We start from the raw sequence: 16,422 nt of genomic DNA, 5'->3' as shown, positions 1-16,422 counted from the left end.
CGTCATTACAGTGTTGTGTCACCCGTGGGTGAGGCAGCAGCCTCTCAAAGCTCCACCTAAACCTGAGCTGCAGCAACATGTTTGGACCACGGTTGGTGTTGCTGACGGTGCCGCGGAGCTGGAGCTTCACCAGGTGGATTACAGGATTTCCCGCAGTCGCAGTGCGAGGACACGGCTCATATCTGCCGAACACTGTGTCGAAAGTCGGCTCACAGAAACACAAGTTGCATAAGCAGAGACAAACATGTTTGGTAACTTTGAATATGTGAGGGCTCTAGTAATTTGGAGCAGAGGCATTACATCATGCAGCAAAGGCCACGTGTTTAGTGATTGAGGTGATTGTTTCAGCTGATGACGAGATGCGTCAGGATGCGTCTGATTCAGCAGGTGGTTGGTCGATCACGTCGTACATTCACAGGCGTTGACTCAGAGCAGCGTGTGGGTGAAATCGTAGGTGTGTCAGAAGAACTGATAAAGGAATCATAGATGTGGCAACATCTGCACTGAGAGAAATGTTGGACTGACACGTCCCTGACATCTGTACTCCGTGTTCGCAGTCTTCAAAAACACTGTGGCTCAGCAGGTCGAGCTGTGTGTTCGCTAATCACAGGGTGAAGGCTGCAACACAGTCCTGCCTACACACATGAAACTTCTCATTTAACCTCCTGTAAGACACAGTCTGAGGTTTGTGAGGGAAGGTGGGGACACGTCCTCGTAACAACACTTTATCGTGTTCACAGTCCTGCCTACACACATGAAACTTCTCATTTAACCTCCTGTAAGACACAGTCTGAGGTTTGTGAGGGAAGGTGGGGACACGTCCTCGTAACAACACTTTATCGTGTTTGGAACCGAAGTAATAAAAGACGACCTGCAGCTCGTGCAGTGTATTTATGTAGTATAATCATACTCATGTCCATTGGCAGTGTGTTTTTCTACTTTGTTTGATGACGACTAACATGTAAATGACCCTGTTTATGTTCATTGTCTTTTGTCAGCTGTTTCTTTATTTTGAAATTATAAAATATGATAATTATTATTTGATAATATCTGATTTATCTGTGTCCTTGACATTTTTCACCCGACGCCTGTGTCTCTGCAAAATCTGAAACACTTTGACTGTCCCCCCCCTTTAATGAGGAAGTTGTTATTATGGGAGAGAAAAATGGAGGCAGAGAGATTAAAAATGACTGGAATGTTTTGTCTGATTTACTCTGAACTCTGTGTGCTGCAGCTGAAGATTAGCTAATATTGTGTCCTGTGTGTGTGTGTGTGTGTGTGTGTGTGTGTGTGTGTGTGTGTGTGTGTGTGTGTGTGTGTGGTACCAGTCGGTACAGTCAGGTCTGATTAATGAGAAGCATTACCCAGCAGCTCTCAGTTCTGCTCTGCTAAACGTTCGTATCCACTGTAAGTTGGGAGCAGGTTTGTCACTGGCTCTGACTCGTGTTCAGATTCTGTGTTTCACAAGTTGGGCTCAGTGTTGTGTAATTTTTTATCCCCTGTCTGAAATAAACTGGGGTTCTGTTGGGTTAACCTGCAGACATGAAGAAATGCTTGATTGAATCTGCATGTGGCGTAAACATGGATGTCATCAGTTAACTATTAGTGACTGTAGGAGCTGAAATGAAGACATTAAATGTTAAATTGGCTGTAATGAGTAATGTGTTGTTTGTATCACTACAGTAGTTAAGCAGAATGTGAATCTGATCTCAAGTCTGTCCTTTTTTTTTATCTCCTTCAGACTCTAAAGCCATTGTGGATGGGAACCTGAAGCTGATCCTGGGTCTGGTGTGGACTCTGATCCTGCACTACTCCATCTCCATGCCCGTGTGGGAGGGCGAGGACGAAGAGGTAACACCCAGCTGACTTTTCAACGACGCCTGTTGACCTCATGGCTTCTGTATCTCTGTTTGTTCCTCGGCAACAGTGTTTTGGTTTGTTTTGCAGAAGGAAAGAAAAGCAGCAAAGATTAAATATGTAAAGATTACACAGAAAATGAACAGCAGAATATGTAATTAATACACATCTGTTGTTGATTGATTACGTTGGTGCCTTTGTGTTCAGGCAGAGTCGAAGACGCCTAAACAGCGTCTGCTGGGCTGGATCCAACACAAAGTCCCTGATCTGCCCATCACCAACTTCAGCCAGGACTGGAGGAACGGCAGGGCACTGGGAGCCCTGGTGGACAGCTGTGCACCGGGTACGCTGTGTGTGTGTGTGTGTGTGTGTGTGTGTGTGTGTGTGTGTGTGTGTGTGTGTGTGCGTGTCAAGGCTGTACAGCTCACTGTACTGTATGTGAGGCCAAAATTTAGAGTGTTTTCCATTAATCTAACGGTGATGATGTGGGAATATTTTCTGGAAAAGAACCAGCTAGTCTGTGAATCGTGGAGGACTCAGTGTAGATGATGGATGTGATTTGTCGTCACTCAGTTTCAGTGAAACTTGAGCTCATTACTCCAACGTTTTCCCAGCAGAGCTCTTACTGTTGTGTGTCTGTAAGTTGCTGTTGTTAATAGCTTTGGTTTTTTTGTTTGTTTTGTATGTCGTTCGCAGGTCTGTGTCCAGACTGGGAGACCTGGGATCCAGTGAAACCAGTGGAGAATGCCACTGAAGCCATGCAGCTGGCCGATGACTGGCTGGGCATCCCGCAGGTTCGATTGCGTCTGATAGATAGATTGATCGATTTTCATTTCTTCCCTGTCTGTTGTGTCCTTCCAGCTACTTCACAATAAAAGCCCTCCAGCCACCAAAAGATGAATGTAAGGAAAGGAAGGAGTGTCTGAGGGGCTTTTACTGTGAAGCAGCTGCGGGGATGATGCATACATCTATTGTCTGGACTATAAACACATTCTAACGTCTAATAGATTTAAATAGATGCAGTGACGTTTAAATGTTTACATTAACGCCTTACGGTACATGGCCATGCCAGCGTCCAACAAACATCACACGTCCTGTATTCTCATGCAGCCCAATGGAGACAGCGTTTGCTCTACTGTGATTTTTTTTTTTTCTCCAGAGGTCAAAGGTCGCCAGCAGCATCTCACACAGGCGCTGTTTGGTTTCCTGATTTCTCACAGCAGAGGAAACTCTCTGAAGCTCAGTTTGTTTTTACACACTTCTGTTTGAAGCTGAAATGGAAATGTTCTATATTCACTTATGAAACAAATGACTATTTCCAGGAAGTAATTAGTAAAATATTTACAGTATAGCACTTTTGAAATTGCACATTGTCAGAAGTCTTTCATAAGAAGATGATAATTATCGTTTCTCTATTAGAGCGAATTTTCTCCCTCCAGAGAGAAAGAAACAAAGTTTCAGCGTTTTGTTCGGTATGAAGATCAATCAGAAGTTCCTTGTGTTCTGATTTCATTAACTCTGAGTTGGATGTTTTTGTATCATGTATCAACATTATGTTCTGCTTCCTGTCAGTCAGCTGACACCCTCAGGAAGTCTCCAGAAAAAAAAACATAGCTTACCACCTCCACTGTTGCTACCATGACATTAATTCAGGAGATTTTCTAAAGCTGGGAAATAAGTTACTTTGATTTAAATCAACGTACGACTCTGTAAAGTTTGATCCCGTGAAGCAGAACTCGGGACGTGACGTGAACGGAGAGAAAAGAGCGGTGACTGTGAATGACACGGTGTGACACAGAGTTCAGTGTCCTGGACTGAACCGAGCGTTTGTCTGATTTCCTTCAGTCTCGTTTCCTCCCCGAATCATCACTCGACTTCCTCCGTTACACACCTCTGCTGCGCTCTGTCAGTCCAGCTCAGTCGCCTCAATCTGTTTTTAGATTCACTGGTGATGACACATTTTTCCCCCTTTAATGGTCACAACTACAAGTTCATCGTATTTATGAAAACTCTTTATACACGCTGCTTTTTTAAGAACCAATCAAAGGCTTGGACCTTTGTAAATACTCATTTTTATACTCATCATTACTTTGTCACCTTCTTTTAAAGGTGCTGCATTAAGCTTTGTTATTGCTACATAGCTTTCTTAGCATGCTAACAGGCTAGCCCCGGTCCGTCCCGTCTTGTCAGACCGCTTTGCTACAGCGAGTCACTGTAGCACCTCAGATCAGCACAAGAGGAAGAGGCAGCTGCTGAGAGGTCGTGCTCTGACCTAAAAACTGTAAACGCAACAATGGCCGACGCTCTTGGAAAGCGAGCACTATCACCTCCGCCCCCACCACCATTCGCTCCTGGCGAGAAACCACGTTCTCCGTCAGAAAACTTACATATAACACCTTTTTAAAAAAGTGTTTTTATACAGTATATGGACAAAAGTATGTGGACAACCCAGTCTCAGTACTTTATTTAGGTCTCTGGCCCCTTTGTCACAATGATGGGAAACCTTAATGCTACAGAATACAATGATATTTTAGACAATCGTGTTCCTGCCAACTTTGTGTCAGCAGTTTGTTAAAGGATGTTTCCTGTTTCAACATGACAATGCCCCTGTACACAAAGCCAGATCCATACACGACTTGACTGGACTGCACAGAACCCTGACCTCAACCCCGTCCAGCACCCTGGGGATGAACTGGAACGTCGACTCCGAGCCAGACCTTATCACCCAGCATCAGTGCTGGACCTCACTAATGCTCTGGTGGCTGAGTGGGAACAAATCTCTGCAGCCAGGATCCAAAATCTGGTGGAAAGTCCGAAAACTAGAAGAGTAGAGGCTGTTACAGCAGCAGAGTAATGAACCTGGTTTAGGATCATATGTTCAACTATCACATCATCAGTGAAATGCTCAGGTGTCCACATACTTTTGGCCATCTGGTGCATGCAGTTTTACTATGTGTCTTATTTAAGTATTGATTTGGTTGCTAGGTAGTTTAAAGTCTGCTGTGGCTGCACGTGGAGCCGGAGCTACAAAACCTCTGTAGTACACTCCTTATTTCTGCCTGAGGCTACATTAGACGCCACCAGCATATCACACCTGAATCTCCACCTGAACTATCGGCAGACGAGTTGCATTGTAGGTAATGTAGGCGCCAGGTTTTGACAAAGAAGAAGAATGTATGGATCAAAAACTGATATCTCTGGTTCCGGTGCATCTATTTAGATCTTTTTTTTCAACTCTCCATCGTGAGTCTGATGATGTTATTGGAGTGTAAGGTTAAATCTCTTTTTGTGTGTGTGTGTGTGTGTGTGTGTGTGTGTGTGTGTAGGTGATAGCCCCAGAGGAGATCATTGACCCCAGTGTGGACGAACAGTCGGTGATGACTTACCTGTCTCAGTTCCCCAAAGCCAAACTGAAGCCTGGAGCTCCACTCAAACCCAAACTCAACCCCAAGAAGGCCCGAGCATATGGACCAGGTACGCGCACACACACACACACGCCTAAACCTTTCCATTCTATCAGATGAACTTTATGGGAAGATTCAGTTGCTTCAGCAGCAAACGACGACAGATACAGAACAACAAACGCAAATTAAAAATGTTTTAATGTTTCTTTCTAAAAGACCTTCTGTTCTCTGACTGAATAACACACCAGCTTCTGTTTTCGACCTGCTGTTCCCACTGTGTGTTGGCAAATGGGAACACTGGTCTGTCTGACAATGTGAGGAAGTCAGCAGCTGTTAGTCTGAACAATGGTCCACACTAATATCACACACACACACACACACACACACACACACACACACACACACACACAAACACACACAAAAAGATTGGTAAGGTCGTTACTCGTCCTCCAACTTGGAACTGTAACCCTGAGGCGGAAATACCTTGAAGTGGTTACATGTACAGAGGCAACCAGACACTACACTACACTACACACACACACACACACACACACACACACACACACACACACACTCTTACTTTATCACAAGAAAGTCATGATGAGAATGTACGATGTGTCATAGAGGAAACTTTTAATCAGTTCTTCTCCTAGAAGGGAAGATTATATTATGGGTGGATCATGAGACAATAGACTTTGTTTTCATTCATATAAACCTGGGAACAGTGAAGACAGTCTCTGTGTCTGTGGCCTCCTGTTTCAGTCGGCACTCAGTGATCTCTAAATAGTCTGTATATAGATCAGATTTGTGGGCGCAGGGGTTTTAATCTGGATTAGATCTGCTGCAAGTATTTAACTCTGTGTTTCCATTTATTTTCTCGTTGTGCAGGTATTGAACCGACGGGGAACAGGGTGCTGCGTCCTGCTGTGTTCACGGTGGACACGTTCAGTGCGGGTCAGGGTCAGGTCACCATCTACCTGGATCATCCAGACGGCACCAGAGAGGAGGTACACACCAAATCCCTCCTCTTCCTGTTTTACTGACGAGAGCACAGCGTCAGCGTCGTCCCTCCTTCACTGACACACCTGCTGTGATTTTATAGTTTTTATTATATTTGATTAATCATCGCTCTAACTTTCATCTGACTGTTATGTAAAAAAAAAAACTCTGCCTGTGTCTTTGATCAGCTGAAGGCGGAGCCTAACGAGGGCAAGAAGACGTACAGCGTCACCTACGTTCCTCAGGTCATGGGAACTCACAAGGTAAACTTATATTTCTTACTTGACATGTAACGTATAAAATAACTAAATGCATTTATTGTATTTATCCTAAACTTTAAGACCTGGATGCTGAAGCCACGTTCTACATTACACTGAGTTTAAATCCCAGACCCTGAGATCCATCATGTTTCTCTTTACATGTGTATAAAAGAATTTATGTCACAGATTTGAAAGGTAATTATTCAGAGGCTTCATTTCATCTCTGTGTTTATATTCCAGTTGTTGTGCTGTAAAAAGAAGCTTATTTTAAGTATTATTTTATTATTGAAAGGAACAAGGAAGGAAAAACATTGTAGGTGTTTTGTGACATCATACTTTAGCCTGTATAAGACTCTTGGTAACTGTTGTTTTTGTTTCCTAGGTGACGGTGTTGTTTGCGGGCCAGGAGATTCCCAAGAGTCCGTTTGAGGTGAATGTGGACAAAGCGCTGGGCGACGCCTCCAAAGTCACAGTCAAAGGCCCGGGAATCGAACCTGTGGGCACCATTGCAAACAAACCCACCTACTTTGACATCTACACTGCAGGTCAGAGACGTCACAGAGCAGCCTGCAGTCCTCTCTCAGCCCTCAGATATCAGTTTTCAGAAGCTCCTCTCCGTTCCTCATGAGCGCTGACTGAAGTTTAATTTCCTTCACTAACTGACTGAAGTTTCCTCTTCTTCATGTCCGCTCTGTAGGAGCCGGCACAGGAGACGTGACGGCCGTGATCCGAGACCCTCAGGGCCGCCAGAACAGTGTGGAGGTGATGATGGAGGATAAGGGCGACAGCACGTACCGCTGCACCTACCGGCCCACCCAGGCCGGACCGCACGCAGTTACCGTCACCTTTGGAGGGGTGGGGGTCCCCAAGAGCCCCTTCAGTGTGGACGTGGGGCCTGGTGAGTCGTTTCAGCTTCACCACATCAGTGAATTGTTCAAATAGACTCATGACTGATGATCACGGCCCCACATGAACTCATCCTTATAATGTGTTTTCTCTTGTCCAGCCTGCATGCCAGGGGCGTGCAGGGCGACGGGTCGGGGTCTCCAGCCGTCAGGGTTGAGGGTGAAACAGGTCGGTGACTTCAAGGTGGACACCAGGACCGCGGGCAGCGGAGACCTGAAGGTGCTCGTCAAAGGGCCCAGTAAGTGCAGCAACTCCTGTCTCCTGTAGCAGAAGCACAAATCCCACTGACTCATGGGAGCTGTAGTTTTCGTTGTTTACCTTTTTAATTAAAACCATGAGGGGTTCAATATCTATTAACGAGTGCTGTAGCAGATGCTGATCATCTCCAGATTGCACAGAGCTCAAGTTCCAGGCTTTTAATCAGAAACACGAGCCGTGATCACGTCGCTCCTGTTTTAACTTCTTCTCACTGAGTCTGTTTCAGAACAGATTTTAAGATCGTACTGATTTCTGTCTTCATGGCTTTTCTCCCAGAGACATTCATGACCTTTTAGTACCATATGAGTCATTATGTAGTTGATCCTCAGGTAGACGTCTTTTATCTGCTCCAGCTGAAAACTAAAGAAACTAAAGGAGGAACATTAAACTATTTTTACAGTTATTGTTTAACTTCCTTCAGATTTGTTTATTTTTGTTTTGACTTTTTTAAATTCATTTTTATTTCTCATATGATTAATCTCCCATAAGAAGGTGATCAGTACCAGTGAAGTGACCCCTGACATCACATGGGCCTGTGGCTTTGTGTCAATGCCAGAACATTTAATTTCGTATTACTCTGTCAGTCCAAGTTGGAGGATGAATAAGGACCTTAACATTTTGTGTGTGTGTGTGTGTGTGTGTGTGTGTGTGTGTGTGTGTGTGTGTGTGTGTTCAGAAGGCATCGACGAGCCGGTGAAGCAGCTCTCCAGTCAGGACGGTGTGTTCTCCTATGAGTATTACCCGAGCGGTCCCGGCAAATACACCGTCTCCATCACCTGGGGGGGTCAACACATCCCGAAGAGGTGAGCTGTAAACTCTGTGTGTGTGTGTGTGTGTGTGTGTGTGTTTGAAGGCATTACCTCAGCACATGACCTCATCTGATCTGAATGGTTGGGTCCGCAGGGGGATGAGGAGTTGTAGTCTGGGCCTCCTCCGCGTCACTTCTTTGTGGAGCAGATTGTTGTGGGTTGTCGTGCAGATATTAGTAACAGTGTTTGTGCAGGGAGTTCCCTTGACGAGAAGAGAAGCCGACTAAAGGATTTGTTTTGGCGGCGAGACAAACTCGTCCGGTGAGGTAATTTTTTTATATAAGCGAGTAGCCCTACTACGAGGAACAAACCATGGGTCAGAATTCGTGCATGAAAAGGAAATACCTGAATATACATAACTCGATGAAACAATTGCGCCTGTAGGTGGTTCGGTCATAATCCGGACCAGAATCATGTCCAGGCAACATGGCGGGTCACACAGGGTCTGAAAGTTCCCACAGTGGAGAAGCAGGCTTCAAACCTTTGGGGGGTTTGGAGAAGCTCAGCTGACCAGGCTAATGTAACACACAGGAAACACTTTTCTCTTTGTGTTTTAACATTATATTTCTTTAACCCGTGGTTAATGTTGGAATTAGATCGTGGTTAGTGTTGTAGTATTGAGTTGTAAAGACTGAGATTAAGGTGAAGAGACTGAAGAGTGAAGAACGAGTGTCCTCACAAACATAGAAGTACAAACGTGTGTGTATAACGAAGACAGTAAATCCCCAATGACAGTTTAACTTGCTGTGAAGCTAGTTTCCATCTGAGCACGCATGAAGAATCTCACACACACACACACACACACACTTAACAGCCAGTAAATGCGGAAGATTGGATTACAGTTCTGTGAAGCACTGATGTTCTTTTTTGTGTGTGTGTGTGTGTGTTGACAGACTCATGGGTGAGCTCATGCTGTGTGGTGTTGCTTACCTCTCCCACACACACACACACACACACACACAAACACACACACACAGACATGTTATAACGTTGCTTCAGCAGCAGTGGACTGTGTGATCTTAATCATTCTGACACTTCTCTCTCTCTGTTTGTGTTTTTCAGTCCGTTCGAGGTGGCGGTGGGCCCGGAGGCGGGGCCTCAGCAGATCAGGGCCTGGGGTCCCGGCCTGGAGGGAGGCATTGTGGGTAAACCTGCCGCCTTTGTAGTGGAGTCCATCGGCACTGATGTCGGAGTGCTGGGTGAGTTTTTCTTTCATCAGACTCTGAAATGCCATCAGACACCTACTTTACATCCAATCTCATCTGACCTGCTGTGTCTTCAGGTTTCGCCATCGAAGGACCTTCCCAGGCTAAAATCGAGTGCGAGGACCAGAACGACGGGTCATGTGATGTGCGTTACTGGCCGACAGAAGCCGGCGAATACGCCATCCACGTGACCTGTGACGAGGAGGACATCGAACACAGCCCCTTCATGGCCTTCATCGTCCCTGACAACAACGCCAGCGACTCAGAAAAGGTGAGTGACTCGCCCTCCGAACCCGGGCTCAGACACATGATGGACGAGGCTTGTGTTCAGATATGACGATCAAGATGTTTAGGTTTGGAGTTGGAAATGATTCCTGGTTTTCTGGTTGTAGGTCCAGGCTTTCGGGCCGGGGCTTGAGAAGAGCGGCTGCCTGGTCAACCAGCCTGCTGAGTTCACTGTCGACGCTAAGAATGCTGGGAAAGGACCTCTGAAGATCATGGCCCAGGTGAGATGTAACAAAGGTTACTGTAGGTGATGCTCACGTTCATACCTTGAATAGCATCTTGTGTGTCTGCAGCTTTGTGCGTCACACAGGGAGGATGTGTAATTAAACACAAAGTAAGACAGTTCTCATTATTGATTGATCTGCTGGGTTTTTTTTTTCTTTTACTAATTGATAAACCAATTAATCTGGCGTTATTATATTTTTCATTTTGTTCGACTAGCGTTCCAAAACTCTGAAAGACTTTTTGAACTGGAGGAACTTTTTTAGCAGCCCAGCAAATGTGTATTCACATTTATCCAAAATTTGTGCCCATAAATGTGTAAAAAGTTACAGGAGTTGATCACCTTCTGTCTGTCTGTCTGTCTGTCTGTCTGTCTGTCTGTCTGTCAGGACGCAGAGGGACTTCCCGTGGAGGTGAAGGTGAGGAGTAAAGGTGAGGGCCTGTACTCCTGCTCCTACACGCCCACCTCCCCCCTCAAACACACCGTGGCCGTTGCCTGGGGAGGAGTCAGCGTCCCCAACAGCCCCTTCAGGGTAAGCAGCCAATCACAGCACCGTGTTACAACAGGAAGTGATATGCCGCTCAAATTCGGGAACCTGGTTGAGGCAGAAAGTGCTAAAGTTGTTCAAACAGAAGCTTCAGTTAAAACCAAAAGCATCAAAGTTGTCCGGTCCGAGCCGACTGTGTCAGAGGAGCGTTTTAAGACGGTGCCGTCAAAATGTTCTGATGCCAGCACTAAAACTAAGAAGCCTCTGATCATCATCACTACATATACTGAGGAGAGGTACAGCGTCTAGCTGCACAGACAGAATCACACAATTTAAAAAAGAAAAACAAAACGGTATGTCAGGTCTGTGCTGGTGAGAAAACACCAGAGAGAATTAAAATCATGAGGGGAAAATGATTTTAATGATGATTTAATCAATGATTTCGGATTAACACCAGAATTTAACCAAGGCGTCTAAATGTTTATTCACGAGAAAAAAACACTCGGATCATTTGAAATGCAGCTGCGCCGGTCTTTGATTAAAGAATTAAAACAACATGACATTCCTCCACCAACCAGCTGAGTCTCCTTCATGGACACGGTAAAGTGTCGAGTCTGTAACCGCGTCCCGACTCCAGCTCCTGGACTTTACACACAGACCAATTAGCCTCTATCAGATACTACCTTGCTTTTTAATCACATGTTTGATTTCTCCGGTGTGACATCACAGAGGGAGTGTCATGTGATGTGATGCCATTAGTTTCTGTTTGTTGATACTAACATCATTAACATCATTAAAATATTTGTCACTGTATGATCAAAAATACGATTGCAACTTATGTTTAACTAAACCTTTTGTATATATTTAAGTTTAGCTGTTTATATGTAGTAGTTCACATGTTATTAACAACACTGACTGTAACCTCTGTGTGTGCACTGTAACAACCTTTGGTTTGTGTTTTGCAACTTCACTTAGATCCTCACTAATCATATTTTAACTAAAGTTGTTTTATGTAGACTGAAGATGATTTAATCACCGTGTGCACTAACTTTCCTGTACTGTAACCACTGTCCATGCACTGTAATTCACTTTGCTTTTTGTATTATTTAACACTCTTTTTTGTTTGTTGAGCTACAATAGAACTTCACTAATCTGAACCTTTCTGATCCAAACTACAATCTGTGAGGCGCTTTCGTCATTTAAGTAGATTGAATCTTAACAACTGGCAGTGATATAGGTTTTAGGTCTTTATTATATACTTTTTAATACTTTTTTTGGGGGGTCCTGAACCAAGTTGTTGATACCAGCCAGTGCTGAGTCTGATCTGATAATTATAATTCCTTGAATATTGATTAAACATGTATCTCACACACTGAAATAACAGCTGCAGCCGATTAAAACCACCACACCTTATTTCATGAGCTACTTGATCCAAACACTGGAGGTCCTGGTTCAGAAAAATTAAGTTTACCAGCTTAAGTTGTTGATCTGATGGGAATGAATGGGGAAAATGTGATTCGTCATGTGACGTGATAATAATGATGTAATGGCTGTAAAAGAATTTGGACAATAATTTTACTCTTTTGTGCCAAGTTTTGCTGCGTCAGTCTTCCTTCCTTCCTTCCTTCCCTCAGAGCTCAACGGACAATCAACACTCAGTTTTACACCAGTTTGACAACAGATAAACCGGCACATTCAGAAACACACAAATGACAAATTTGTTAATTGCTGGATCAATAAATGTCACATCAGCAAGTAGTTAGTGTTAGAATTTTAATTTCCCCCAACAAACCCTTTGACTCTGACTCCACCTAACGCAGTCATCAGTGCTTGTTGGTGGGAAGTCAGTTAGGGATCATGTCCTCGTTTCTGCTCTGGTAACTCCTCCTGGTTGATCGGGCAACTCCAGAGTTGTTGTGAAACACAGAGTGCAAACATTTGGCTCTCGTCATCATTTACAAGAAGTTATTGAACTCCAAATTCAGCTGGAAAATTTTTCAGATGTTATGTTTAACCTTGCAAGTTGGGAAATGCGAGAGGTTCGGATGAGTGATGCTCTGCTGGCATCACAACAACACTTGATTTATAGTTTTTGTGAAGTAATTTTTGCTCCTGTTACATGAAAACCTTTTCACTTTGTTTGTATTTCATGTTACAATATCCATTGGACCTCTGAGCTCATTATATCCTCATTTACAATCATCTGATCACGGGAAAAACTGTCAATGAAACGATAGAAACAAACTGAATAGAGTGAAAAGGTTTTCATTCTGCAGACGCATCATGCACTAACCACTCTTAACTGCACTGTAACCCCCTTCAGTGTTGTGTTTGAATCACAGTCTGGGAGATTTATGTGCTCTGTAGTTATTGCTGTTATGTTTATGACTTTGTTTATCAGCGGTCTTCCCCTGGTTGTTGTTTTAAGACGTTTATAGTTTCACCCACGGAGAAAATAAGTGTCATGAGAAACTGCCACTGGGCCTCAGATATGTTTAGAGACATGTCTGTGTGCTGTTGAGGAATTTACAACGATGCCAACAGGCTTCAGGAGTTGACAAAGACATTCCTTTCTTTGTGTCACAAGTACGAAGTCCAAAGGCTGTGTGATAGAAAAACTCTGGATTGAAATTTGCGCATGTAGTCATAGGAAAATAACATGAAATTTACCGTCTGAGTCTTTACGTCGGTACACTCCTTCATAATATTTATAAGTCTAAGCAACATAACAAAATATGTTTCCCCTGGCTCTTATGGCTGAAGACGAGCTTTGTACAGGTCCATAAATCATTTCATCTGGTCCAGGGAAGTTTGTACTTGTCTGAAAAGTATTATTTCAGGTTTAGAGCTGATGTCACTGTGATGATTCAGCAGGCTTGTTGTGAGCTGCAGCAGCCTGCAGGCTGCCTGGCACCAACTCCACCTAACTCCAGCTTTAATGTTGAAACAGAGGATGGATAGAAACTAAACGGTCACACCCAGCTCTCAGCGCTGTTATGACCTACACCTCCGGCAGTGATGCCTTTTTGTTAGAACTGGAAGGTAAAGACGCCAGTGTGGATGAGAGGCTCAACCTGACTCCACCCTGACTGTCACTAATGCAGGATTTGAGTTGTTGTTTGATTGTTTTAAAAACTGAAAACTTACCTTTGTTGACGGGGCTTGATTCAGAGCACATGCAGTTTGACAAGAAATAAAGAAGTAAAGTTAACAGCTATCAGAGCCGGCTGTTCTTTGTCATCAAACGGCCTCATTCACACCAGCATGTATTACAGTAAACTTCAGCACAAACTCAGTTGATTCCAGTTACAGGATGGACTCACTGAAGTTAAATACTTTACGACATGAGTTTATTTGTGTCGTTAATCGGCTCTAGAACATAAACTGTCCCTGAAAAGAGATGGTCTGCATCAGTTGTGATGCAGTGGATGGTACGAATCCTGGATTGTTAACAGAGCAATAGCTGGCCCAGCTAGCTTAGGGATGCTATTATGGCTAGTTAGCACTATGTTACTTGTCAGTAAGCTGCACAAGTAGTGACTCTACATTGTCCATGGAGGTTTGACTCTGCTGTGTTGGCTCCGAGCGTTTATGTGATTATTGAGTATTGGTCGGAGTTAGGCTCACAGGTTTTTTATCTTTAAGATAGCTGACAAAGAAATTGCTGAGAAAGCTTTTGGATCTGTGTAATTTGTTAAAATCACAGGGTAACTTCAAAGCAAAAGCTTTTAGAGGAAATCATTTTTAATCCTGAAGTTATTTTCCGATCCCAATTTAGTTCATGATATTTTGTGCCTGCAGTTTTTTAATGCTGGAGTTTTTTGGCTACAACCCTTAATCTGTTTGTAACTAACATGTTGATTGAAACTCACTTTAATCATCAGTTGTACTAAAATCCATTCAATTATCTTCACTTATATCAAGTTAAATGGAAGTTAGATTGATTCAAAATAAATTCTGACATTTCATTTAAATGTTTTACTGTGTTGTTGATTCATTTTCTTTGGCTTGATGACTTGATTAACCTTACTGTTTTTTATTTACATTTCAGTTTTTTTTTATCAATTATTTAATTAAAAATTGAAATAATACTGAAATAAGTTCCAAGAAATTAAAATGCAGAAGTAGATACAATTTAAAAAATGTATGTATTTTTATTACATTAAAAAAGTCTGATTTGGTAACAGTTCATCTGTAGCTGCTGTTTATGGTTGTTGAATGCAAAAATACCTTCAGTTACATTATTCTTTAAAAATGTATATATATTAGCATTTCTGGTTTATGATTTTTGTCCATTTTGAACTGACCACCATTGTTAACTTATTTTAGGAGTAGAATTTTGTCAGAGTAGACTGTAGAAGTGATCTGCCTCCACATATTCATACACACACAAATAAAGTAGCTTATTGTCTTAGATTAGTAGAAACTAAAACGAAGTCTGTTCACTTAAGCATCATCTTGGTATCACTGGTTTCTCAGTTCTGATGTACACATCATTTTGATTTAACATTTAGGAACAATGGTGAATTGTAAAATGTTATATAACCTGAGCACCACAGGCCTGATACCACTTTCAGGGGCTCCTAAAGACACAGTATCTACAATTGCTCAAAGTGTTTTTGGAGCTCCTGTCCAAATCCAGCCACCTCCTGAATAAATAAAAAACAAAAAAATCTCTTTCCATGACAGCTGAGATGCAGGTTATGGTGTATTGATTGACGAGCTGTGTTTTTTGACAGCTTTACTGTTTCTACTTTCACCATTTTAGCTGAACTACAACGACTTGTCACTTCTATAATAATAAGGTTTAGTGAAATTAAGCCATATGACACACAAAAGCACAAAATTAAAAATGTGTTGAAATCTGCTGGTGTATGTAATGTAGGCTGAAAAAAAGTGGCTCCAGGACGGAGCCCTGTGGTACTCCACAGTGATAAAAAGACCAAAAACTTAAGAACTGTTTTGTTGTTTTAAACATTGGGGGATCTGAATGGAGAAAAATCCTCAAATAACCTTTTAAAATTAAAATGTCATTTCCTGTCGGTGCTTTTAGGTGAATGTGGGTAAAGGCAGCCACCCCAACATGGTGAAGGTGTTTGGTCCTGGAGTGGAGAGAACCGGACTGAAGGCCAACGAGCCCACACATTTCACCGTGGACTGTTCAGGAGCTGGAGATGGTAACACACTCTCTCACACACACACACACACACACACACACCACACAGGGTAACAATTAAGCCAGGAAATCCCCACAGACTGTTTTATTTGGTGTGACAGCAGTTTCCATCTGTGTCAGAACAACACACAAAAAGAATCACACACTAAAGTCTACACTCTACAGACTGCTATGAATGCACAAACACTCACCTTTATATTGTCTGGGAATGATTACAACACACATACACTCTCTCTCACACACACACACACACACATACACTCACACACTCCTCTCCCTGGTATGTCCTGGCAATGATCTCAAGACAGAAACATCCTGGCAGGAAATTCATCACTCTGACCTTCCTGAGCCGAGCAACACACACAAAGACTCACATTTTATCATCTACCTGAGTAAACCATGTAAAAAGAACAATACACTCCCTGTTCACTTTATTAGGAATAGCATTAGTAATACTGAGTGGGGCCTTGCTTTGCCATCAAAACTGCCTTAATTCATTGCGACGTGGTTCACTGAATTCACGGTCATGCACATGGTCAACAGCAATACTCAT

The 16,422-nt window shown here is 43.1% G+C and overlaps 1 protein-coding gene across 2 annotated transcripts in view; it reads left to right on the top strand.

Moving 5' to 3' along the window:
- The window catches only part of flnba (filamin B a), a 60,762-nt gene that overhangs the window by 21,020 nt on the left and 23,320 nt on the right, over positions 1–16,422 (top strand). For both annotated transcript variants that reach the window (XM_023409446.2, XM_023409445.2), the window contains exons 2-16: positions 1,742–1,851; positions 2,065–2,200; positions 2,554–2,651; positions 5,184–5,331; positions 6,150–6,268; positions 6,449–6,523; positions 6,903–7,065; positions 7,218–7,418; positions 7,527–7,664; positions 8,361–8,487; positions 9,556–9,692; positions 9,776–9,969; positions 10,091–10,204; positions 10,595–10,738; positions 15,747–15,870. In XM_023409446.2, coding sequence (XP_023265214.1) covers positions 1,742–1,851; positions 2,065–2,200; positions 2,554–2,651; positions 5,184–5,331; positions 6,150–6,268; positions 6,449–6,523; positions 6,903–7,065; positions 7,218–7,418; positions 7,527–7,664; positions 8,361–8,487; positions 9,556–9,692; positions 9,776–9,969; positions 10,091–10,204; positions 10,595–10,738; positions 15,747–15,870 — 2,028 coding nt within the window. The remainder of the gene's footprint in view (positions 1–1,741; positions 1,852–2,064; positions 2,201–2,553; positions 2,652–5,183; positions 5,332–6,149; positions 6,269–6,448; positions 6,524–6,902; positions 7,066–7,217; positions 7,419–7,526; positions 7,665–8,360; positions 8,488–9,555; positions 9,693–9,775; positions 9,970–10,090; positions 10,205–10,594; positions 10,739–15,746; positions 15,871–16,422) is intronic.

The sequence above is a fragment of the Seriola lalandi genome, unplaced genomic scaffold (genome assembly GCF_002814215.2).
Source record: "Seriola lalandi dorsalis isolate HSWRI2012SDOR001 ecotype SW California unplaced genomic scaffold, Sedor1 jcf7180002054393, whole genome shotgun sequence".
NCBI lineage: Eukaryota > Metazoa > Chordata > Actinopteri > Carangiformes > Carangidae > Seriola > Seriola lalandi.
Note: the sequence above shows the minus strand (reverse complement) of the source record. Positions and strands in the feature narration are given on the sequence as shown.